The 24,742-nt window shown below is 45.1% G+C and overlaps 1 protein-coding gene across 5 annotated transcripts in view; it reads right to left on the bottom strand.

The window, feature by feature from the left end:
- Window positions 1-24,742, bottom strand: part of ENOX1 (ecto-NOX disulfide-thiol exchanger 1) — a 551,749-nt gene that overhangs the window by 138,000 nt on the left and 389,007 nt on the right. For all 5 annotated transcript variants that reach the window (XM_035003320.1, XM_035003319.1, XM_035003323.1 and 2 more), the window contains 2 exons: window positions 22,515-22,748; window positions 12,538-12,750 (listed from right to left, as the gene is read on the bottom strand). In XM_035003320.1, coding sequence (XP_034859211.1) covers window positions 12,538-12,750; window positions 22,515-22,748 — 447 coding nt within the window. The remainder of the gene's footprint in view (window positions 1-12,537; window positions 12,751-22,514; window positions 22,749-24,742) is intronic.

Genomic DNA, 24,742 nt, shown 5'->3' on the forward strand with positions numbered 1-24,742 from the left:
AGGAAAAAGGGCACTCTGGGGTTTTCTCTGGAGATGAGTGAAAAAGACCATTGCTGCATGACGCTGTGAATCCATTACAGCCCCGTTAAACCTGAGGCCATGACACCATGGGCAGGCGTCACGTTTCTTAACTTCCTGGCTAGATGAGGCCAGATAGTTGCTTCTTTTATGGGGATCGGGATGGAGACAGGAAGAAAGAGAAACATGGTGATCAAATTATAAAAAGGAAAGAAATAGGATGTTTGTAGCCAATTTCGAGTAAGCAGGGAATGGTGATATGATTCAAATAAATGGTAAGATATTAGGCGGATAGTGACTTAAGCTTTGTATAAATCCTGATACATTTCAGGAGCTGTAGATCCCCTTATTAATGCATCTATTCAAACATTTTGAGAAGTATCAAAACAAAAATCTATGAGAATATTACAATTTTAATGGTTCCTTACAATATGCAGCTTTTATTAGGCTTTTAAAATCCAGTAAATCCCCCTGCCTAGATCATCCCTATTGACTAAATAAAAGTAATAGATGTATATAAGAAAAAAGGGATGAAACAAAATGTAAAAGGCTACCTTCCCATCCTGGCTCCCTCCCATCCAGTTTTTCTCTTTAAAGGTAACCACTTTTAACAGATTCTAGCATCTCCATCCAGAGAAAAACCTTATGCATAAAGTATAGACTGTGTCTATTTTTCTATGTACATCCTTTCTTTCTTTACACACAAGTGCTGATATTATATACACTGTGCTCAAACTTGATCTTTTCCACTTAACATATCTTGGAAATCTACTGATCTGCGAAAGGCACACTTCATTTCATTGTGCTTCCCTTTATTATACTTCACAGATAACTGTGTTTTTTTTACAAATTGAAGGCTTGTGGCAACTCTGTGTCCAGCAAGTCTACCAACATCATTTTTCCAACAGCATTTGTTCACTGCATGTCTCTGTGCCGTATTTTGGTAATTCTTGCAGTATTTCAAACTTTTCATCACTATCGTATTTGTTATGATGATACTGATCAGGGAGCTTTAATGTTACTACTGTAATTGTTTTGGGGGGCTGCAAACCATTTCCACGTAAGATGGCAAACTTAATCAATAAATGTGTGTATGCTGACTGCTTCACTGACTGGCTGTTCCCCCATCTCTCTCCCTCTCCTGGGGTCTCCCTAGTTCCTGAGACCCAACAACATTGAAATTAGGCCAGTTACTAACCCTACAATGGCCTCTAAGTGTTTATGTGAAAGAAAGAGTCAATCAATGCGTCAAACTTCATTGCTGTCTTATATTGGGAAACTGCCACAACCACCCCAGCCTTCAGCGAGAATCAACCTGATCAGCCAGCAGCCATCAACGAAGCAAGACCCTCCGTCAGCAAAAAGACTGTAACTCGCTGAAAACTCAGACGGTTAGCGTTTGTAGCCACAAAGTATATTTATTTTTATTTTATTGTTTTAGAGAGGGAGAGAGAGGAGCTTAAGCAGGCTCCTTGCCCATTGAAGAGCCCGACACGGGCTCTTCAATCTCACGACCCTGAGATCATGACCTGAGCCAAAATCAAGAGTCAGACGCTGAACCGATTGAGCCACCCAGGTACCCCAGCCACAAAGTATTTTTTAATCAAGGAATGTACGTTGTTTTTTTAGACGTAATGCCGTTGCACACTTAATAGACTACAACAGTGTAAATATACCTTTTACATGCACTGGGAAACCAAAAAATTCATTGGACTCACTTTATTGTGATACTCACTTTATGAGCTCGCGGTATCTTTGGGGTATTCCTGTATTAATAAGGCTGCAATGAACATCCTCAGACATATCTTTTGACATTTTTATATAAGTGTCTTTATAAGAAATTCTTAGCAGTGGAACAGATAAAAGAGTATCTGAATTTTAAATTTTTGAGAGCTATTGCCAAATTGGGCTCTAATTTCATGCCCACTAAGTATTTTTCAGATTAACTGGAAGTTGGTACCTTTTGATGCCCTTCCCACCCATTTCCTGTACCCCTACCCTCTGCCTCTGGCAACCACCAATCCAGTGGATGGTTTTAACAAGCTTTCCAGGTCATTCCAATGGTGAAGCTTGAGAACCTCTCATTTAAAACATTATCTCATTTAAATTTCCCAACAACCCTCTGGGGCTGGTGCTTCCATAATGCCCATTTCACAGATAAAGAAACAAATTCACAGAGAGGTAGAATTACTTGTCCAAGGTCATATACTTAGCAAGTGGTGAAATTGGGAATGGAATTGTATCCGCTCAACTTCAAATAACATATATCTGACCCTGGAACAATGCGAGGGTGAGGGACACTGACCCCCACCCCCACCCCCATCAAACATTGCATTCAGCTTTTGACTCCCCCAAAACTTAATAGCCTCCCATTTACAGCTTACAAAACAGCTGATTAACACATAGTTTGTATGTTATATGTATTACATACTCTATTCTTACAATAAAGGAGGCTAGAGAAAATGTTAAGAAAATCATAAAATACATTTACAGTACTACTATACTGTATTGAGAAAATCTGTGGACCAGCACAGTTCAAACCCATGTTGTTCAAGGGTCAACTGTATTTATAAACATTCGTATATGGATTTATACTATGGGCCAAAGTCTCATGAGCACTGCGGAATGTATCATGCCAGGCACTGTCCTAGGCGCTGGGGATAGGGTGATCCACAGATGCTGCTGATTCTTGCAGCCCTGGGGGGAGACAGCCACAGACAAGACTGAGTCACAGGAGGAGAAGAAGCCTGCAGAGAGCACCAAAGGAGGCAGGAAAGGCTTGAAGGACCCCTGGGCCAAAACTTTAAGACAAGTAGAATTTTCTAAAAGGAAGAAGCTAAATAGTTGAGATTGTTATGGGGCAGGAAGCTGACTGACCCCTCTCCAAAAGTATACCGAGGAATCTGAAAGGCAGTGAAGAAGAAACAGTGTCTGCAAAAGGGCCCCTCCTTCTTGTGTGTCTACCAGACTGGAACTGGCTTCCCTCCGTGTGTGCCCTCAGCACACAGTCATCTAAAATCCACTCCGCCCTACTTTTGTTCATCACTGTTGTTGGATAATAAACATCAGCAGGGGAAACCTGAGGAGGTGGGGCCCAGCTGAGGGAGTGCTTTTAGGAATTGACACTGTGGGGCTGCATGTGAGCATGAGCCAGGAAGGAGAGTGAGGAAGCCCTTGTTGTGGGTAAAGTCCTAGCTCCACCACCAAGCAACCGTGTGGCCTGAAGAAAGCCTCTATGTTTGAGGCCCAAAGGAAAGGGGGATGGACGAGCCATTTCTAAATATACACCCCAGCTCTGTGATCCTACAGAAGACGGGTCAGCAGCTTTTTCCGCAAAGAAACAGGAAATATTTTTGGTTTTGCTGGTCATACAACTACCCTGCTAGAGAAAGTGTCTACAAACCTAAGCAGTTTATGTCCTTAAATAAAAGTGGCTACTTTTTCATGATCCTCCCTGGGCACAGTTTTCCTTTGCTTGAGCACAGACACCAACTTGTACTTCCTTTCTCGGTTGCACAGAAGAGTCCAGAATACATCATCTCTGCGTTAAAATAACTATACCGACACCTCACTTTTCCTCAGATCTAGTTTGAAAGTGACTTGGCTTTAAAAAGTTTTTGTGAAAAAAAAATGTTTGCACGCGGATTCTTTCCAAAGTAGCTCGGAGACGACTTCCTCATAGCCTGTCCCCTCCTTCTATATCCCCCCCCCCACCTCCTCCTTACCACTTGGCGGTGGCTTCTATTGCAGTCCCTACAAGTGGGCTCATATGAAGATAGCAGGGTTTCATCTCTAGCTCCCAAAAGTTCTATCTTTTCTGAATTGCTGTGCTCTTCACTCAACACATACTATGTTAGCTCTTGAAATCTAGCCTTCTACAATTCCTTATTCCAGAGTGTAAGGCTTAATTTCTCTCTCTTATTTTGCTATCAGTAAAACATTTTTTTTCATGTTATTATTTTAATGGTATTATTTGGCTCAGTACATATATTTTCAGTGAGACTGAAGGAAGAGAGACCAAAAAAGGCTCAACTCACATCTGGCAGACTTCCAGTATCCTCTCGTATTGCTTTTGGTATTCTGTGAAATAGAAGGTTCTCTGCTCATTCTTGATTTGTAAGTTTTTATAAAAAATATTTTCTCTGGACATTTATTCCCTGAAAGCAAATAGGTATTTTTTTTTTTTTAATGAAAATAATGCTTCCAGAACTTAAAACACTGGCAAATATAACCATCAGTATGATTTGGAGGAGAAACAGAAAACCTGCCGAGTTGCTAAAGCAGTTAAGGGGAATTTTTTTCCCATGGATGAACGATAGCAATGACGACCACAGACACGGAAAACATTTTAACACTTCATAAAATTCCTTTCCGACAGCAGGAACATAGAAGCCAAACTTCCCTTGGCAGAAAATTAAAAAAAAAAAATGTTTAGCTGAGATGTTCTTAAGAAGTAAATGGTTTCAGAAAGAGCTTTTCAGACAGAAGAAATGTGGATGATGACACCCATCTGCCTGAAAGGGGGGTCACGGTCCACAGGAAGATCAGAGACCCCTCATCTGTCACTCCAGTGCTCTGCGCACTACTGGGTGCTTAACAGGGGCCCCATAAATATTTGTGGATGAATTTCATCATTTGTTCAAACACCTGAGGCTTTTACGATTTCAGTCAAGAAAACAGATGAGGACGTGACAGAGGAGACCGGTTAGGGAAGGCGCAGCCTCCCCAACAGGAACCCTGACCTGTCTACAGTGTGCAGCACCCCGGAAGGGTGCCATGCACACACTCTCAGGGTTCAAATGTGGCTTGAAATTTGCAGTGCTGTCCTGCAGACACGACCTCCAGAGCGAGGCAGAAACGGGGAACACGCCTGGGAGGATACCAGCTCCACTGTTCTGTGATCAGCTAAGGAGCTCTCGGCATCCCAGCTGGGTCCCGGTAGAGAGGCTGGCTCTGTTTCACACACTCAGAAAAAAAAGGATCAGAGTCATTGACATGATAAGGACTGCAGAATTTTTGGAATGGCAATGGGCTTTAGGCGCGGGGGTGGGGTGGGGGGTGGCTGTCTGGTCAAACCCTTCCACTACTGAACAGATGGGGAAACTGAGACTCGGGGTGCTCAGCGGACTGTCCTAAAGTCACCTGGCTAACTGATGGTCAAGCCGGGATTAGAACCAGGATCTCTTCAGGCCCAGTCAACGGCCTCTCCTCTGTTTGCCGTTTTCAAGATCTAAGATGAGGGTGGCGCTGTTGCCTATCACAAACGTACAAAGCAAATTTGCATGGTAGTTCCAAGCTTTCCCATCTCCAGGTTAAAGTAATATTAGTAGGAGGCCTGGGATAGCACTACTGTAAGGTTCTCAGCTGAAGAATATTCTGCGTGTTCTACTTGAAGGAGGATGGCATGCTGGAACAAAGTCAGCTGAGATCATGGTTTATTCAAAAAGCCCAACATTTAGAGTATGTCTTGCAGTTTCTAGGCTCTAGCCCAATTTCCCATACCACCTTCATTTCCATCTATGATGTTGACCAACAGCCAAGAGTTGTACTGAGGTCTCTGATAGGCTGCCGGGAACTGTGCCAGACCTGGGCGGGGCGCAGGGAGGCGGGAAAGGGGACCAGTAAACGGCCTCTGTGTCTCTGCGTAGCCTCAAGTCTTGCTAGAAGAAAAAACGAAGACCCCACAACCTGATGCACATAAGATAATGAGGAAAGAATGAAATGCTCAAGGGGGTAGGGGCCGTGTTAATAAGCGTCGTAGAAGGGGGCGCCTGGGTGGCTCAGTCCGTTAAGCATCTGCCTTCGGCTCAGGTCATGATCCCGGGGCCCTGGGATCGAGCCCCGCATTGGGTTCCCTGCTCGGCGGGAAGCCTGCTTCTCCCTCTCCCACTTCCCCTGCTTGTGGTCCCTCTCTTGTTGTGTCCCTCTCTGTCAAATAAATAAATAAAATCTTAAAAAAGAAAAAAAAAAAAGCGCCGTAGACGGCAGGAGAGGGGGCCAGGGCCACGAGCTGCACCAGGAGCACGCGTGACCGAGGCTGGGCTCCGGTTCCGGCCTGGGTCCGGGGAAGACGCTTGAGGCGAGGGAGGTAGCGTAGGCACGGCGTGGAGGGGGAGAGAGGGCAGTGCTGGAGGCAAAGGCTTCACTTCTAACCAGACAGCAGCATTTGCATTCCGTGTGAAGCCAGTGCCGACTAGCACCCAACACTCCCTCAGCTCCGCCCGTATGCCACAGATTTACAGCTATAATATCCTCCTCTGCTCATTTTCACTGCTCATAAACACACACATAGGCAAAGCGGTAGAGAGCTAACCGTTCAGGGGGCCAAGAGTCCTGGGTTCTGATCTGCCCGTTAACTGCTAAATGACCAAGGCCTGTCACGTCTGCTCTAGAACTTCTCTGTCTCCTCCTCTCGAAAATGAGAGGCTATGAAACAAAAGATCTCTGAGGTTCCCCTCCCGCCCTGACATTCTATAGTTTCTACTTTCCAGTCCTGCTCCTTGTATTTATGGCACGTGTTCTTAAAATTAATATTAATCAACCCTTCTCCACTGCTTTCCCAATTGCCTTTCCCCCATGTTACTCCCTTACTTCACTTCTCTCTTACTGGGAAGCGTGTTGGGGAAGTACCAAAGTGGGGATATCATGCAGTGTTGAAATGTTCATTAGATGAGTGTGTGTTGTAACAAGGCATGCACAATTGATCATCTTGGCATGCATATTAATAATTGAATGCTGTCGTACATGCTTCCTGAACTTTATAAACAGCTCCTCTCTGAGCTTTGAAATGACAAGCTTTGCTCGTAACTGAAAAACTGAAAGTGGGCGGGCCTACGGGGAGTGCCTATGAAGTATACATTTTTAAAAAGCAAAGAAGATCAAAACCCCAATGTCTCCTGGTCGGGAGAACTGGGGAAGTTTCCTGCCAAATGGACAGGTTAAGAAATGACATAAACATGAGTCAAGAAGGACCTAAGGATAAGATGACATAAGAGTGAGATGATTCACCTGTGCTGACATTTTTTTTTTTTCTCTTTCTTCTATATCTAGCAGATGAGATCTGCCCAGCTGGCCGGAAAAGATGAGAAAGCCCCAGCTGCCACACCAGGATAGATGGCGTCCTCAACTAACATCTTTCATAACTGCACATCTGTGGTCAGAAGTAAAAAATGATCCCAAACAGAAGTGAATGGATGCTGAACTCCCCAAACTCTTGGTTGGGTCAGGTGCTGCCCCTTGATGCTTAAAGCCAAGGCTTAGCTTCGCTTAGCTCCGCTTAAGCTTAAAGAGCTTAAAGGTTCTGGGGTGAAGGCCAGAGATATGAGAAAGGTTAGAAATTAAACAAATATTAGCAGGACTGAACATTAACAAGGCTGGAAGGTAACTACCGGACCTTGACGTAAACCTTGAAATAAATCACAACTTTTTCTTTATGTTATTATTCATGGCTCTTGATTTCTGTTCCCCTGTGAACAAATGCTATCTGCTCAAATATGAAAGCAAGGACAAATATGACAAGCAAAGCAAGGATGGGTGCATCTTATCCAGTTTAATGGACTAACACTTAATGAAATTTCCCTTCTCCTATTTCCAATAATATCTATCTAGGGACCCAACTTACCATGCTGGGAGCTTTGCAAAAATGTGCCTGAACTTTTCTGGAAGTTGTCAAATGAACCCTCCCTTCAGGACACCGGGCCAGCTCCACCTGCTGTAATAAGCCAGCTCATCAATATATTTGCTTTCAAATTGCCTCAGAACAATTTCCTGACCCTTGTGGCTTTCCAACGGAGACCACCATGGGATGTTACGGAGAAGGGTGCTGGCGCTGTGGACATCTTTTATGAGGGAGGGTGCACTCAGGGTTACTGCCAAACAACCAGATCTCCAGCCCCTTAGGAGAAAGAAAACAGATGCCATTCCTGAATTTTCGTGCTTAACAATCATGATCTAATTCTAAATGAGAAAGCCGAAATGTGATTCCTGCGGTGTTTTCCAGAAGTATTAATGCGGACGAATGGGGGTGTGGCTGGTTCTGCTTTTGGAAAATGTAGTGAGTGTGCCAATCACTGTGGACTTTGGCAGTCATTATGTTAGAAGCCGCCCCATGTACCGATGCCAAACTCACCCCGCCATACTAAAGGGAGCTGGGATAAGTGGAAAATGTGGTTGAGACAAACAGACATAACTGTATCAGACATGACAATAGATGTATTTAAAATTCAAAGGGTGATGAAATGTGCACACACATAGCAGCTTAGCCAGGTTACTGCTACCATTGTCATGACGAATGGTAGGCTTTCGTTCCCCTTTGCAGCCGGGGAGTAGTCATCTTTGTAAAAGCACTTAGGAAAGAATGGAAAATTCTGAGGTTGTTCAGTAAGACACGCAACCTTCCTGTTCTCCCTCTAAGGCTTAGTTCCAGGTCACACTCACATTTAAGGTCTCTCCCATCTTGAGGTTGTTCCGAAGGGCCTTAGCTACCAAGGCACACAATGACCCCTTAGGCCCTCTGTGGCTGGGATGGGCACAGCACTGTGGGCTGTCAACATCAGCTGGGACTTTTCACCTGCTCTGCTGGCTGCTGAAACACTTCCCCAGAAGCAAAGTACAGGGCTGAGGGGGGTCTCTCACACAGCAACAGGTAGATGGGAAATGTGGTTACAACTGAGAAACGCCAACACGAAGTTTTCCGTTGACTCTTCCACGCTGACTCCCCTAACACCCCCTAGCCTGCTACCAGGGTCTGGTAGAGCACAGCAATTACCAACAAAGACACAGCTAGGGAGCCTTCAGACGTGCTGGATCACACAAGCAGAGCTGAAGGCCCGGGCCCCCCGGATTGTGCTGCCACCCACGCCAAACCGCTCTCAGAGGGCCCTGGGCACTTCGGAACGGTCTCAGGCTTCCTTCCTGCCGTCCTTCCTATTTACTCATGTGCTCACTCACTCATCATCCTGAGTCTACGTTCCAGACACTTGGTGTGCGTGCATGACTAATAATCAAGAGCAGACAAATCATGACATCATTGCATGTTTTGGTTAAGTACTCCGAAGGACCTCGAACTGGGTGAAACTACTGGGGAAGGCTGAAGTGGAAAGGTCTCCTGAAGGGTGGGCTTTCGGCCAAGACCACAAAGCATGGGGAGGATTCATGCACACAGGGTGGGGAGCAGCGCACATCAGACAGAAGGACAGAGGTGCAAAGGCTCAAGGGTGGGAGGCAGTTCTGACAGGCTCCGCAGCGGGGAGGCCAGTGGGGATGAGGCACGGCGTGTCAAGGGAAAACTGACGCTAAAGAGGCAGGTCTGGAGAGCTTGTAGTCTGGGGAGAGTGAATATTATTGTAAGTGCAATGGGAAGCTACTCGAGGGATTTAAGTGGGGAAGACATGATGTGAATTATATTAGACGATGTGTGAAAAATAGATTGAACAAGAATCAAAGTGGAAAGGGAGGGACTGTATACGGCAGAAACTGCACAATGCCTCCCGGCAGCCCTCCTCCCCTCCTTCCTTCCTATGAGAGCTCCAGCTTTATTCTGGGAGCAACGGGCCCACTCAAAAAAGGGTATTTCCTGCTTTCCTTGTAGCTAGGCATGGACACGTGTAATAATTCCGCACAACACGACGCAAACGGAAGTCTGTTGAGGATCTCTGGGCAAGTTTTGCTGTCTTGCCCTAACGGCACAAGCCCGCCCTCTGCTTTTTCCCTTACGTGATTCGAGCGTGTAAAAAAACCAATGTGATGGCAGGACCAAGGGCAGTCGTTTTCGACCATCACCTAGGAAAAGCTAACAGCCTCGCGGACACCTCAGGCCTGACAGCCCTGCAGCCCTGAACCTGCGCCTATACGCATCTACAGCCGGGTTTTACAGGTATGAAAAGAAAAAAAACCTCTTTTTTTTTTTTTTAATTTTATTTTTTTTTGAGAGAGAGAGCGCGCATGTGCACAGAGGGAGAGAGAGGGAGAAGCAGGCTCCCTGCTGAGCAGGGAGCCCGATGCGGGGCTCGATCCCAGGACTCTGGGACCATGACCTGAGCCGAAGGCAGCCGCTTAACCGACTGAGCCACCCAGGCGCCCCAAAAACCTCACTTTTTTAAGACACAGTTGGGTAGGGTTTTCTGTTACTCACAGGTGGACACCAGGCCTCACGGACGCACCAGGCCACTGCCATAGTTCAGGCAGCCTGCACTTGAATGTTGGCCGTTAAAATGAAGAAAAGTGAGTGGTTTTTGAATGCTGACACAATGGGATTTCCTGATGGCCTGAATACGGGCTTTGGAGGAGGGAGATGATGAGGATAAAAATTACTTGTAGGATTTGGGTCTGAGAATTCCTTAAAATAGGAAGGAAAAACCTAAAAAGGAATGGGTTTGAAAATTAAAAGCAAGAATTCCATTTTCGGTATTTCACAGTGGAGGTGCCAAAGAGGTATCTAGAATAGGAGTCTCCACTCCTAGGTTTCCATGAGGTGGACTTCCCTCCAAAATTCCTGGTCCTACTCCCGCCCTTCACTCTCTCCTTCCCAGGGAGGCAGCCCACCAGCCTGCCTGTACCCCTGCTCATTTCCCCCCTGCTCCTCCCCTCACTGTGCAGCGGGGTCAAGGGCTTCAGGGCTGCCTGTGGCCAGATGCTCCCCCTGGAGGCCTCGCAGTAGAAAGCCCATTGTTACAGCAGACCTCAACCTCACGTTCCAATTCAGCCTTTATTGGTAATCAAATGCTGATGTTTGGATCCTGCCACGTGCCAGACTTCTTTGAAGATCTATCTCTCTTGTGGTTTCATACCGAGACCAGCTCAGCCCCACATCATGTCAGGCACGTTGCATTCTCTCAGCCACAAGAGCTGGGCCTCTTTTTAACAGGTGCTTCTTTCAACAGATACGGACAAAGGACACCGAATTTCTCCCCTATTCTAATGCGTGGCTGTCTTTCTACCTTCATTGTTAGGCTCAAGGGTTGAGTCTTCCCCGCCAGGTGGGACTGTGAAGTCACAGGAGTGAAAATGTTTTTAAACTGATGCTAGTGAGCAAAAGTTACCCAGTAATATCCCAGTGTTCACGCACTTGGCTTGCCATTACTTTGCAGGGACTGTATCATTAGAGTTGAGTGGTCTTTCCCTCTCTTCCTTTTCTCCATTACCAAGCCAGCCTTACCTCCCCTCCACCCACTAATCCATTCCGTGCTTCCCTCCTTTTAAAGGTGGAATCAATATTAGTGTTCTTTATCCTATCCTTAGTAACCCTAACCTCAGAACTGCTGGGTGTACACGGTCTGGGGAAGGGCCATTCCTCATGACTGGGCATCAAGGGAAAGTGGTCTGATACTGGTCTGATGAGACAGCACTTCTGTTTTTCCTATTCCTTTTCTATAAAGACAGGTGCCCAGGTTGGTCTCCTACTGGATATTTGGTCACTTACCAGAGTTCATGTTTGCGCGTTTCTTATATATTTTATGTTGCTGCAAAAAATGGTCTTCTTACAACAAAGTCATATAAAACACCTTTCCACTTGAGAGCCTGGTTTTTCATGTCCCTCTCTCTTCTGGTCCTAACAGAGAGATCCATCGTCCCTTGGGTTTACACTGATGAAAGAGGCGATCGACATTTTGGCACACTGTATCATTGAAAAAATTCCTCATTCTCAGAACGAATATGTAAATCGCATATGTCACCATCCCACGGGACACCCTGCACCTGGTACCGAATAGAGTGGGGCATTGTTACAGTGTCATTCGATGGCTTTTACAGGAACATCAGAAACCGCAATGCATTATGCCACTGTGACGTTAACTACAGACACAGACAGAGTGCCCGGAAAAAAAATTAACGCCCTTTTTTTGAATAGAGCCCTGGGTAATTACCCTGACTATTGTTCTATGAGAAAGCCTATTTACACCCCTTCATCAATTTAGGTCTGGACATGAAAAATCGCCAGCATTAAGCAGTTAAGGCAATTTGCTTTCGAGATGAAGAAAGGACAAAAAAATAATACTGTAGAAAAACCTCGACTTCTGAGTTGCCCATGTTGACAGCCAAAGCTCACCTCAAATAAAGGATCCTGAGGAGGAGTTTTTCTGATGGTGCCTTCATCCTAAACAAAGCTCAAGGACAATGTGCTCGGGGTCTGCTTCCTACTGTCGGCACTAGGAGGACATGCAGGTCATGTCCTGCATGGTAAAGGGCAGCCGCCCGGCAGGTGCCCCAGAGGTGTGGTGTAACCTGTGGTGGGTCCAGCAGGCACAGAAGCATCTGGCTGCCCTGCCCCAGTGGCCGGGTTTGGTGTTCTGAGGAAAAGCTACAGAAACGTTGCTCACCTTGAGAAGTAAGCTCTCAGGGCAGGGTCCATGTTCCTCCAAGTTGCCACAGGACATGAAATAGGTTATGAGGTTTGCCATTCAATATGGAGTAAAATGGGAAATTATTGAACTACTTACCCCCAAATGAAAACAAAAATTAAATGAATGCAAAAGAAAAGGCAAACTCACAACAAAAACAGATGGCCCCCAAAATTTTACTTACATTGAGTGAGGATTCCTGTTAAGGCATTTTTAAAATTCTCCTTGGCCTCTTCCATCTCCTGTTCGTGGGTGGCTTTTTCGTTCATCAGCCGGCGGACGTGGCTATTGGCTGACTGCACCATGGAATAGAACTGGTTTGCAGAACGCCGATTCACCTCCCCTCGTTCGATCCAGGAAAGGAGCACTGTGATAGCCTCTGAAAACTTGCTATCATCTGGAAATGGAAAACCACGAAGTACAAATCATGCCAAGGCAAGACAATGAACTTTACTTTGGGTTCTTCTCAAAAGACAGAACACGGACCATCTTCTTGGATGCATTTTCCGAACTTGACAAATTAGCTTTCCTAAGACTAACTGCTCCAGCATTGTTTGGTTTCCCCTTCTGCCTCTAATTCCATGGTGCCAAAGAGCCAGCCAAGAAACAAATGGTGGGTCACTCTCTCATCTCCGAACCTGGTGAGTTCAAGTTTTAGATCTGTTCTGGGCATTCTTGGTAACATGGTATGCCAAACCCTGATTTCTCTTTCTTAAGACTGGCTTGAAAAACTGTTATTAACCTATCTGGTCGCCACTTCTTTATTCTTTCATCAGGTATATTATACAATGATACTAGTTTTCTGACAGAATCAGCTGAGTTAGTGTCAAAATATGGATGACATATTAAACTATTTTAAAACTGGATGTAATGGAAGATATTGTTCCCAAGGTGGTAGTAGAAATTAGTCAATTCTTTTTCTACTACAGTTCAAAACTAATTTCATCTTAGGTTTAATACAACATATTTAATTAGGTTGAAAAATAGAATATTCCCTTGTTTTCAACAAAAGAGAATTTGTTATCTGGGTGGTCAGTGTTTTCTCTGGAAGCCATCTAGAAGCCTATTGGAACCAATTTGAACTTGGTTTGAGGTATGTATGGGGGTTGGGGGGATGGAGTGGGGAATGAGGTTCCACCTGTAAATAAATGATAGAGTTTATTTGAAAGAAAATAAATAAACTTGCCTGTTTGGGAATGGTTACTAGAACAGACCTGTGTTGCATGGCTTAAAAGTAGGGGGGAAAAAAGCAAGTTTGAAGGTAATTAAGTTAATTGAACTGGAAGTTGTATGTCAATTATCACAACATTAATCGATCCTACTGCTGAAGGCTCACTGCATACTTCCCAGGCAAACTTGAGGGGAGACGTCTTCCACTTGTATTTTTCTACCCTTGAAAAATGTGACTTAAGAAAAATATCCTATATTTTTCAAGAAAACTATGTAGGCTCTGAATTCTAAAAATCAGTAGCAAAATTAAACGGGAAGATTCAGATTCTTACTCATTTATTTGATAAATACTGAGTGCCTGCTATGTTCCCTCCACTGGAGGAACATCAGAAACATCCTTATGCAGTGTATGTGTATGTGTGTGTGTGCGTATATTTTCTATATTATTATATATTTTTGTATATTATATATTATTTACACACACACACACACACACACACTCACCCAGATGACTGGACAGAGCGTGATTCATATTCGGTAAAGGAGTTTTATCTCACTCACCAGATGTTTTTTAATTAACCGCTGTTGTTGGTATGTTACACATCATACAAAACCTTCATTCTTGGGGCTCTTTGTGAACTTCATAGCGCAGGATAGAAATATCTATAGTACTTTTTCTGCCAGAGGCCCCCTCCCAGACGGGACACAACTTCTTTGCTGTGGCTGTTGCTTGCCCAGAGGTGTGTGCGCTGAATGAAGGCAGGATCAGCCTGACCCACAAAGGGATGTGCTCTGCTTTCTCCAGGGTGGAAGCATCTATCAAATGCAAGCTACTGATCAGTACCCAGCCAGGCCCTCCCCGACTGCGGCAGGGGCAGTTGGAGATTGGGGATCAGAGCCTTTTTCCAGTGCAAACCTGCCCCCTCCACCCTCACACCTTCACCAGAGGAGTTAAGAGGCCCTGGGAACGCCCATGGGGCACCCCGCAAAGATGCCTTTCCTCGAAAATCTCAAAGCACAGGCTCAGAACACACGCGTGCAGTCTCACAGCTGGCTCATCCAATTTTGTTAACTCTGGAATTTCAGTCTGAGCTCAACCCTCTGTGAACTCCAGCTGCAGTGGTTTCTTATCTCATTTCATGGACCGGAGCGGCTTGTGTAAGATAAAATCCATCATACAACTTAACATTACGTTCAGCCCATGGAGAGGCCCATAATTTAGCATTATGTTTGTGAGAGGCCCACTGTGACCGTTACAGTCAGAATAAATTTTGCCTCCCACACGCACTCTCTACCTCTCTCCCTGCCAATATATGTTAGAAGAATGGACCTCCCAAAAGACAGCACGAATAAACCTAACACTTATAAGAAAGCTTCCCCCCCTCTTAAAAAATAACAACAAAAAAGAAAACACTGACTCCATGTACCATTTTTACCCTTTGCTGGGACTTTCATCTCTGCATAACACAGAGCAAAGAAAACCCTTCACGATTTTGTTGTTGAGCTTACTAGCAGAGAGAACAATGTTGTTCTATCTTTCCCTCCTATTACTGATTGTTTTTCCTTCTCTTGCTTGTGGTCACTGAGCTCATAAATACACTAACTTACTGTGAGGGAGAACACACTTCAATTTTTAAATGTATGTTTGCTCAAATGATCTGAAAACCAAATTTTCTTGTTCTTCACTCCTAGATGGAGAGCATAAGTTCACCAGCAGATCATAGTTATTTGATAGTTTTCAGAAAAAGAAAACAGCAGTTTTAAGATTAAGCAATTGGAAATATACAATTTATCAAGTGAGCCAGGATGAGACTTGCTCACATTTTAACAAGGGTTAAAAAATAGGTAACACAAGTGATTGTAGGCAGAATTCCATTAGCTTAAAATAAGTATATACTTTTGAAAACTCCCAATTTCATCCTCATTTCTGAACTTTCTAAAACTGTCAGGCCAATGTATAATTGATGTACTGACATGCAACTTAAATGTGAAGACATTAGTTAAGGCTCACTGGTAAGTTTGGTCAATATCTTTTGCTATGTAAGAAGTGACTTTATATTAAGTAAGACTAACCCAGCAACTCACTCTGAATGGCTATAGGAGCGATTGGGAGTGGTCATTTTCAATATCCAACTGTAAATTCAATTTTGTATTCAGTGGGAAGATCATTGAGAAAACAGAAAACAATATAAAACTAATTTAAACAGGATTTAGATTGCAGCATTATTAAAGCTATTCACGTGAAAAGAAATTAACACTGCTCATAAAAATCACATCAAAGATGCAGTTATAAAAATTCCAAATACTTTCTGTGAACATGCTTAGGCATAACTCTGAACATGGGTGCAGTTTAGAAACTAGAATGGGCAGATGTGCTTTTTCCACAGTAAGAATTGGGAAGATCGGTGCATTAAGGAGTGACTATGAACCATTTGCTCATTAAAAATTGTGTAGTGTTTTCTAATCAGGGTCTTCGCGATGTCACACACAGGTTACTGCACATGTTTACTCTGTGGCTTTTCTTGATTTGCATTTTCCTCTTCAATCCATCCCTCCCCCATTCCCTTATAGCGCTCTCCTTTGTTAAACACCATGGCCATGCCTTTGCCTGTCTGTGCAGTCATCCTAGGAAGGAGCATTCATGTTTCTGGTCCACCTGTTCTGTTTCCCTCAAGATTCAGCTTCAGTGTCTTCCATGAAGTCAGCTTTTCTGTAACCCTAACATGAATTAGGTGTCCATTTGCTATGTTTCCACAGCTCCCTATATAACCTGCTACTAAGACATTAGTCACTCTATATAGTAATTGCTCATTTATGGATGGGTCTCCAGTTTTGAAGGGCTAACATGAGAATAAAACTTCCAAAACAGATTTCAATCTTCTGGTCCCTTCGAGTTTTTCTCTTCGCAGTTTATATTTGATTACACGATTTCTAATAGGCTTGCAGTGATTAGTGCTCGAGAGCCACAAATTCAGTGGTCAGAAGTTGGGAAACATCAGATGGGAATAAACACTTCAATTTTGTGTTAAAGAGTATTTTCACAGTGTCTCTCAGAGATAAATGTTCTCCTGGCAGTTAAGCTAGCTGGTTCTTTACCTTTCAGGCCTCTGAGGTCATTACCACTGGCAACGAAAGTTAAGAATGATGTCAGATAATCACAGAGAAGCAGAACTTTCTGCAGTAAGGCACTAACTAACCAGCTTGTCAAAAGACTCAAAAAATCTTTTTGAAGGCATTTTTAATTCTGGGAAAATAATGACCAACTTTAGTTTTGTGAGGAATAAATAATATTATAATGACGATCATCCCTCAGTGTCACTACCTAAAGACATACCCATCTCATTTCATTTCTGTTTACTTCAGACTTTATCAACCTCCCTCCCTCTCTTTCATGTTTCTTGAGCACCTGGCACATAATAGACATTTAAAAAATTGCACATGGGATAAATCTTTGCTATTCAAAGACTTAAAGCTTGAGCCTCATTTGGGAGCTCCTTGAAAATGCAGATTCACCCTTACTCAGACTTCCTGACTCAAAATCTGCATCCTACTCCAAGTGATTCATATGCACATTAAAGTTTTGGAAGCACTGGAAGAAATCGGTCAATGAAAACCAGGGAAATTGGCTGGGAGCTCATCTAAGTTAAAAGATAACAAAACCCTTAAATGGAAAGTAGCAGCTGAGATAGTGGAGAATATTGAAAGAATTTGATGTGATCCTTATGAGCTTTGCAAATCCCTGTCCCTGACCTCCCCCACCCCATTTAAGGAATAGCTGCTTTAACACCTGGCATCCCCATCCAGAAAAAAAAAAATGTCCATGACTTGGAAATGGGCATAGAGACTACTGCAGATCCTTTCAGTGAAATGCTGGCCATGGCCTAGAGGACCCTCTCCATTGGCCTCCAGCCCCCAGAATTATCTGATTCTACAGGGGAGTGAATCTTTAATTGTTTTTGATCAGGCTATCTTACAACTCTTTAGGGACAGAACATAAATTGTGGAGAACTGATAACAATGCAAATAATTCTCCATAACAACGTAGATGAATTTTTGTCCAGTAGAAAATATAAATTGTTATAGAGCAAATTCTCTTTTGAACCAGTTTTTAACGTCTTACCGATTCTCTCGTTAAATGAGTTAAATAAAATCGCTGGCACATGTTCATGTTATATTTGTAAGTCATGGTTCTACTGCCAGAATATCCTTTAGCCACCCCTGAACTGCAAGTTCCTCAAAGGCCAGGCCCGGGCTGCAGTCATGTCTGAAACCGCAGGGCTATGACGCAGAGCCCAGGGACTCAGCAGATGGACACGTGATGAACTTCAATCAAACTGATTAATAGATAATAAAGGGGAAAAGGACTCAAACTGGTAAGCAGTTTTTTCTCCCCCTTTGTGTATGGAGGGAGATCTGGCCTTGATTTTCAGAACAATAGGTGGATGGGAGCCAGGCCATGAACACTCAATATGAAAACTTAGGTGGGCTGTAATACCCTTATTTATGGCTGGGTCTATAAAGGAATAACAGGAGAGGAGATTAATACTTGAATAAAATGCCTTGAGAATGAGATAAAAAGATGTTCTACAACACATTTTTCCCCCCAAAAATGGGGATACACACACACGTACACACAAGATGAATCGTGTGGATGGTGTGTCGATCTGGCTATCACTGATTTCTGGTTTCTATGATAGCTGGGAAAAGCTTACAGGGTAGAGTCACATACTGACCCAAGCAGAATGGGATTCCAGGATGGCCAAGCATTATTCCTACAACATCCCTAGAATTCCACTATGTGTCCCTCAACATTGGACATCCCTAAACAAGTCTCCATTTTTTGGCTCCTCAATAAACCATTAAAAGGGGTGTAACCTTATCTATCCTCCAAATCACAGGTAGCAGGAAAGGTGATACAAATGGTTAATGCACCCCTCTCCCTCCAACACACACACACACACACACACACACACTCTCCCCCAACTCTGTAGTACCTGCAAAAATGAAAAAAAAAAAAAAATTAAGGGGGTGGGTGGCAATATGAAAATGCACTGGTTATTCTTGCTTTTGGGTCAAGCAAAGTGTTTCTAGATGAAATGGCATATCTTGCCTCTGTGAAGGTCAATAACGCCTAAGGAAGTGATTCTCAAACAGGCTCCCGTGCGTCTCATTTCCCTTGCCCTGAGAAGGAAGCCTGGCTTTTAGCTAATGGAACTTCCACTTGGCTTACAGTGCTATTGATTTTTACTTTCTCGGAACCATAAATATTGACAACCGTCTCGGCAAAACGCCACTGGCACCACTGGCACCCCCCCTCCATCGTCTGGCAGGCTGACATGGGGCCATTCTGTATGCAAATCCGAGTCTAGCCCTCTGGAAATTAGGAATGCTGATCCCAGGAGAACTGAATTCATGAGGACATGCCAGGGGGATCCCAAGGGCACTGCTTCAAAGCTTTGACAAAACTTCACCTAATGCAGAGAAAAACTCTTCATTTCATCACATAATGAAAGATTATGTGAAGCTTTTCCAAAGGGGGAAAAAGTACACAAAAACTTTTAAATGCTCTTGCCAGGAGAAATCTCCAGTGAATTAGGATATAATCTTTCTCACCGTCTAATCAATCTCTTCCTTCCAGTCCAAACACAGGGCTCCTCCAGGGGTGGATGGTCTGTGTCAGACACGCTGAAATTCATTAGCTCATCTGCCTGGTGCTACTGTTTCCAATAAAGTGTAATTATGGTGTTATTGAGCTCCTTCTCACTTTCTCAAAGCCATGCTATAAACTTTGGGTCTGTGAGCAGTTACTTCCCAGTCAGTCTTCATTAAGTGGAATTGTCTCAAAACAATGTCTATTTAATCAGCAGGGTGCCCGCTAATTTTCTTTTTTAGAATTTGTATTAACGTAACCAACACCGCCTTAAGACACTGCATAATTACAACTTGACGTCTCCTGCGTCTTCAAGAAGGCCCAGTGGCCACTGGATCTGGGGTTAGCTGATCTCAGGAGATCCGCCCCCTCACCCTGCCGCTGGTCCAGCTGGGATCCGGGTCCCCCCTGGGATAGCTCGCTGCACTTTTCACACACCACCACGGGAAGTACATGGTGCTTAGTAATCACCTGTACTGCGCCAGAAGCCTAAACTCTGTGAGGTAGGGGCACATGTGCTATTGCCCCCCCCCCCCCGCAGTGCTTCTTAGCACAGTTCCAGGTATATGGTGAAGAGCTCCACAAATATTTGCACAATGCTGGCACATCACCCACCCCCCCACACCTCCCACCACGTCTGGTGGCACCAGAGGCCAGAAATGCAACATGCTCAAAGCTCCAAATCGCTAAGGAAGGGAGAAAGGAATTAAGTATTTACTATGTGCAGAGTTTTAACACTGGGCAGCATGTAGAGGGCCTCGTGGATCATAATAAAGAGTTGGCTTGTGCAGATTTTGCTAGATAGAGCTGATTTTCAAAAAGCAAACTGCAAGAATAAACAAGTACAATGTAAAATGGGGGAAAATGTTTGTAATAAACCTAAGATAGCATGATTTCTCAGGGGAGGAAAAAAAATCAAATTCAATTAGGTATTTTCAGATCGTATTTCCATCGTCTTTTTTACTCAGGCTTCTTTACTTTGGGTTTTGACTGCATTTTTTGTTTTTTTTATCCCCACATCAATGAAGTCATCTTCAGGGAAGCAGTTTCCTTGGCCCCTCCAGTCTGGCTTTACAGCGTTATAAGGAGCATGGAGTAGATTTCCTCTCTGAGGCAGCCAATTTCCTAAGCAATTAAATGCTGTTTATATTCCAAACTCTGTGCTTGGGTTGAAATTGTCAAGCTTGGTATTACCTGACTGGTTGCCTGCACTGTAACCCTAGCTAGTTCATTCTACTGTAACTGCCATCTATTAAATTTTCCAATCTGTTCTCTCAACGGATCACACAGTACTTGGCGAAGGTGCAGCTCCTAAATTCTGCAAATTATACTCATCTATATAAATATATATTTTTGAAATGGCAAAGCTTGCAAATTACTTCACCCAATTGATATCCCAATCTGTGACCCCCCCACAGCAAAGGCAACGCCATGTTCCTCTTAAGTGCACAGACATTTGTGTGCTGTTTCCTTAAAAGAATAGGAGGACGCCAAACTTTTTGTGAAATCCCTCCAAGAAGTCACAGAACCAAGGCGCCAGTTTTTGTCACGTCTAAGTGGAGCATGGAAGCCGATAATGCACAATGTGCGGGATATTAAAGAAAAAACAACTTGTTGCTAAATCAACATTCCTGGTTGAGGATGTTGCTCTTTCTCACTCTGGCCACTACTTATGATTTGTAGCCTGAATGGAAAAGGGAGATCATGCCTGTGTTTGCCTTTCGTGTGCTTTTTGTTAAAGGGACACCCATGGCCTATGTACTTATGTCTGTAAGACAGGCCCTCCCAGAGCAGTGGAACACGGGCCGTTGGCAAAAAAGCCCTCGGTAGTTACAGTGGGGAGCTTTCAGCCACAACGGCGGCAGCTGATTAGGGGCTGCCAAGGCCTGAAAAGGGCACAAGGGCTAGAAGCACAAGTCCTTTTTAAAAAGAATTCTCTTTTAAAGAAACAGAATGTCAACCTCCTATCCTCCTAAAATAGGTTTTGAGCAGCTTTCACACATTTCATTTAGTGAAAACATCCAATCAGTTTACACGCTGCCAGCAATATACTAGCTATGCTCTAAAATACTCCAAGGATCAATCACATCTCTCTTCTCATCATAGATCTTTAATGGCTTCTCCACTGCTTATGGAGTAAAACCCAAATCCAGGGGCAGCCTTCAGGGCCCGACCATCTGGCCCCAAAATGCTCTTCCAGCTCCACCTTGCTCTATAAACTTCCATGCCGGTCTCATGTGCGCTGGAACAGGCCCATTACCCTTCCCCTCCTGTGCCACCTTCCTCTCTGCTTCCTTGTGTCTTTTTCCCTAGGGCTCCGGCCTCTGGCCTGAATGTCTTTAAGGCCCTTCTTCTCCTGGGAAGGAAAAACCTTGTTTATCCTGCACAGTTCTCCTCTGTGAAGATTTTCTCCATACCTTCATCAACACTTGCCCCCGTGCTCCCAAAGCACGTTGCTCCTACTTTGCTTGATAGTCATGCCATTGGCTTTGTACTACCTGAGACACCTGGGTGTGGCCAGCCACTCTAACCTGATGCCCCCAATGGCGCGAGGAAGGTCTGACCATCATTTGCCCCTAAATGCAGGTGCTGCTCAGATTCCGTGACTCTGCTCAATAATGGAAGAGAATTCACACATACACGTGACCCCGAGGTAGCATCTGGCCCCTCCCCAATCATCTGCAGTTCACTGGGGCAGGTACTAAAGCCTGCATATGGCTTTATCCCCCATAGCATCAAACATGTGAAAGGAGCACAGCGAACTTTAAAGAAATGAAATGTACTCCTTTTTATTCCTACTTATTCTGTAGGTGTCAGCAGTGTCCCTTCAACGCCATCTCTGAAGGCAGGGATGATCCCTTTCTGCATTTCGCTTCTACCCTCCACAGACCCCAGCGCCGTTTCCCACGTGCGTGAAGGGAGGCTCTGTGAAGAGTCCAGGGAGGTGGAAACTCCAGGAGCTGGAGGCACACCAGGACCCGCCTGCCCACAGGAGACACCAGCCTCGCTCGGTCAACACAGGCGCGAAGACAAGAGCCCGCTCCGGGGCTACTGCGCATGACTCGCCCGCCCCTCTCTCCGCGAAGCGTGTTGAGGGGCCGTACACGCGCGTGCTCGGAGCACAGCGGCGGAAGGGGCGGGGCTCTGTCCCGACAGCAGGAGGAAGCGCTTCCAAGCGGCTCCTGCTTCCGGGTGACCTCGCCCGCAAGCCCTCAGCACGCGGAGGGCCCGAGACGTCTGGGGCGTTGCGTGTGTGTGTGTTGGGGGGGGGGGGATGGTGGGGTTTCTCTGGGAGTGGGCCGTGCCTCCCGCCCGGGCGGAGACGCGCGGGCGGCCCCTACCTTTCAGCTTGTCGGCCAGCAGCGCGGCCTCGTGCTCCGAGTAGTGCATGATGGCCGGCGGCGAGGGCGGCCGCAGCCGGTCCTCCTCCAGCTTGCGCCGGTGCCGCTCCTCGCGCGCGCGCATCCGCTGCTTGCATTCCCACTCGTAGAAGTCGTCCCTGGCCTGGGCGAAGTCCACGTGCAGGCGGCCCGAGTCCTTTTTGTCCGTGCTGGACCCTAATCGCATCCGGTAACCTGAAAGCAACAGAAAGGCCGGTGGCATCACAATGTCACCGCCAAGATGACCGCACCGTTTTGGCCGGGCCCTCAAGGCACCCTGGGGGTGGGGCAAGGGGGCTTTCGCCTATTTCTTTTTTTTTGCCCAAAGCGCACTGCATTCTTCCCTTAGGAGGTGGGAAGCAATTACCCTTCTCCCCAGTGATAAGGAAGTACTGCCAAGTTCAGCTTATTACGGATTTGGGGATAAACACGCTTCTGGGAGGTGTCTTGGAGGGTCACCTACCCATCTTTCAAGCCAATGTTACTAAGAGGAGGACCTCAAGAACCAGGGCACTTACCGTAACTCCTTCTTCCCTCTGGCTTCCAGGAAGCTCGGAAACAAATTTGGCATGTAGCATTTTTCCCCTCTCTGCCCTTCTATGGCCGTGGTGTTATATTTTCAATTTACAGTAACTCTATTGCGTAAAGTGTTCTTAAATTCTTTTTTGAAAAAGGCGGAGTAGGGGTAAATAAAGAATATCTATGGTATTTAAAAAGACCTACAAAGTAAATTCCACAACACCTCACTCACAGGTTATTGCTTCATTCCCCTAGAAAATGCTGCTCCATTCTCTCTCGGCAGCTGCAAAAGCCACAATTACCAAGGCAATTTTGCAAGGCTGTTTTATTTCCACTTATCCTCTGGGGCACACAGGAGACTATTTTACCTTCAATCAAGAGGCCTCACCGCTGCCTTCTTACAGCCCTGCAGCACCTCATCTGGCATGCAGCACTGCACAAATTGTCCACGCAATCTTTGAAGGCCAGGGGAGCTTGTGCAAGAGCACAGAACTGGACCAAAAAAAAAAAAAAAAAAGGGCCTGGAAACCTTTGGGGGATTTACTGCGAGCTACCCAACTTACAAAGATGATGTGCAGAAACCTGATCTGAGAAATCAACACAAACAGAACTGAAACCAGACAGCCAGCCTCGCTTCAAAATGAAGAAGACTTGGCTTTGAGGCTGCTCTTCAGTTTGGGGTACTCAGATTTTAAAAACATAAATTTAGGTCCCAGCAGGATCACAGCTGTCGGGGCTGCCAGAGGAGAGAGCAAAATGAGCACTTTTGCCGTGTAGGGGCTTTGCAAATGAGATACCACTGTGAAATGCAAGGCTGCACTACACTGATGTTCAAGATCTCCGTGCTAGATTTCAATGGATTATCTCGGCATTTGTGTTGAAACTCTGCTGAAAATCCCTGCAGAGGCTGACTTCTTCCCTGTAGGGCACTTCACACCTTTGAGAAGTTACAAATACAAGACAGATCTCACATCTGATTCCTGTTATGCCCTTCTCACTCCTAGGTTTAAATGATGTTCTCTAAAAATAGGAAGATACAACAATACCTATCAAAAACGCAAACATCGATCACATATGAGCAGAATTCATGCTAAAGCAGAGCGTATCTTGGTTCTGGGCCATAGAAACTTAACAAGTCAGCAGGCCACAGTGACATACACTAACAGCTGAGCAGGAAATACCGCCTAAGGCTGCCCAGCGGCCCTAACTGGCCAAGCGTCTTTCTTCTGCTCGAGTCCAGAGCATCACTTTTCAGATATTTCTGGTTCCAAAAAGTACCCTCTCTTTCACCAAAACATCATCATTAAGGCCTTAAAAGAGATCCTGATGAGGCTGAGTCTAAAATTAGCTTGGCCTTCAACTGTGAACACAGTCCTAAAATTAGGCCTTCCAGCTGGGTATGGGCTTGTAGGAGCTAACACACAGGACGGGCAGCCTTCCTTCCCTCCTGCCCCTCCAGTTAATCAGCCTTTCAGATCTTCCCTGGATTGATGTACAACCTCCCCAGGGTGGCTGATTGCTGTGCCTCCAGGCAGGGAGGCTGGAGGTGAGGCCTTTGCTGTGGGCTCCTCCTGCTGCAAAGGGGAAGACCAAGGAGCCATCAGGCACCTGGCTCAGAAGCAGGACCAGGATCCTGGTTGGAAAGAGCCTAGCATCAAGGAATAAATACA

The sequence above is a fragment of the Mirounga leonina genome, unplaced genomic scaffold, assembly GCF_011800145.1.
Source record: "Mirounga leonina isolate KUSES-001 unplaced genomic scaffold, KU_Mleo_1.0 Mir_127, whole genome shotgun sequence".
Lineage (NCBI taxonomy): Eukaryota > Metazoa > Chordata > Mammalia > Carnivora > Phocidae > Mirounga > Mirounga leonina.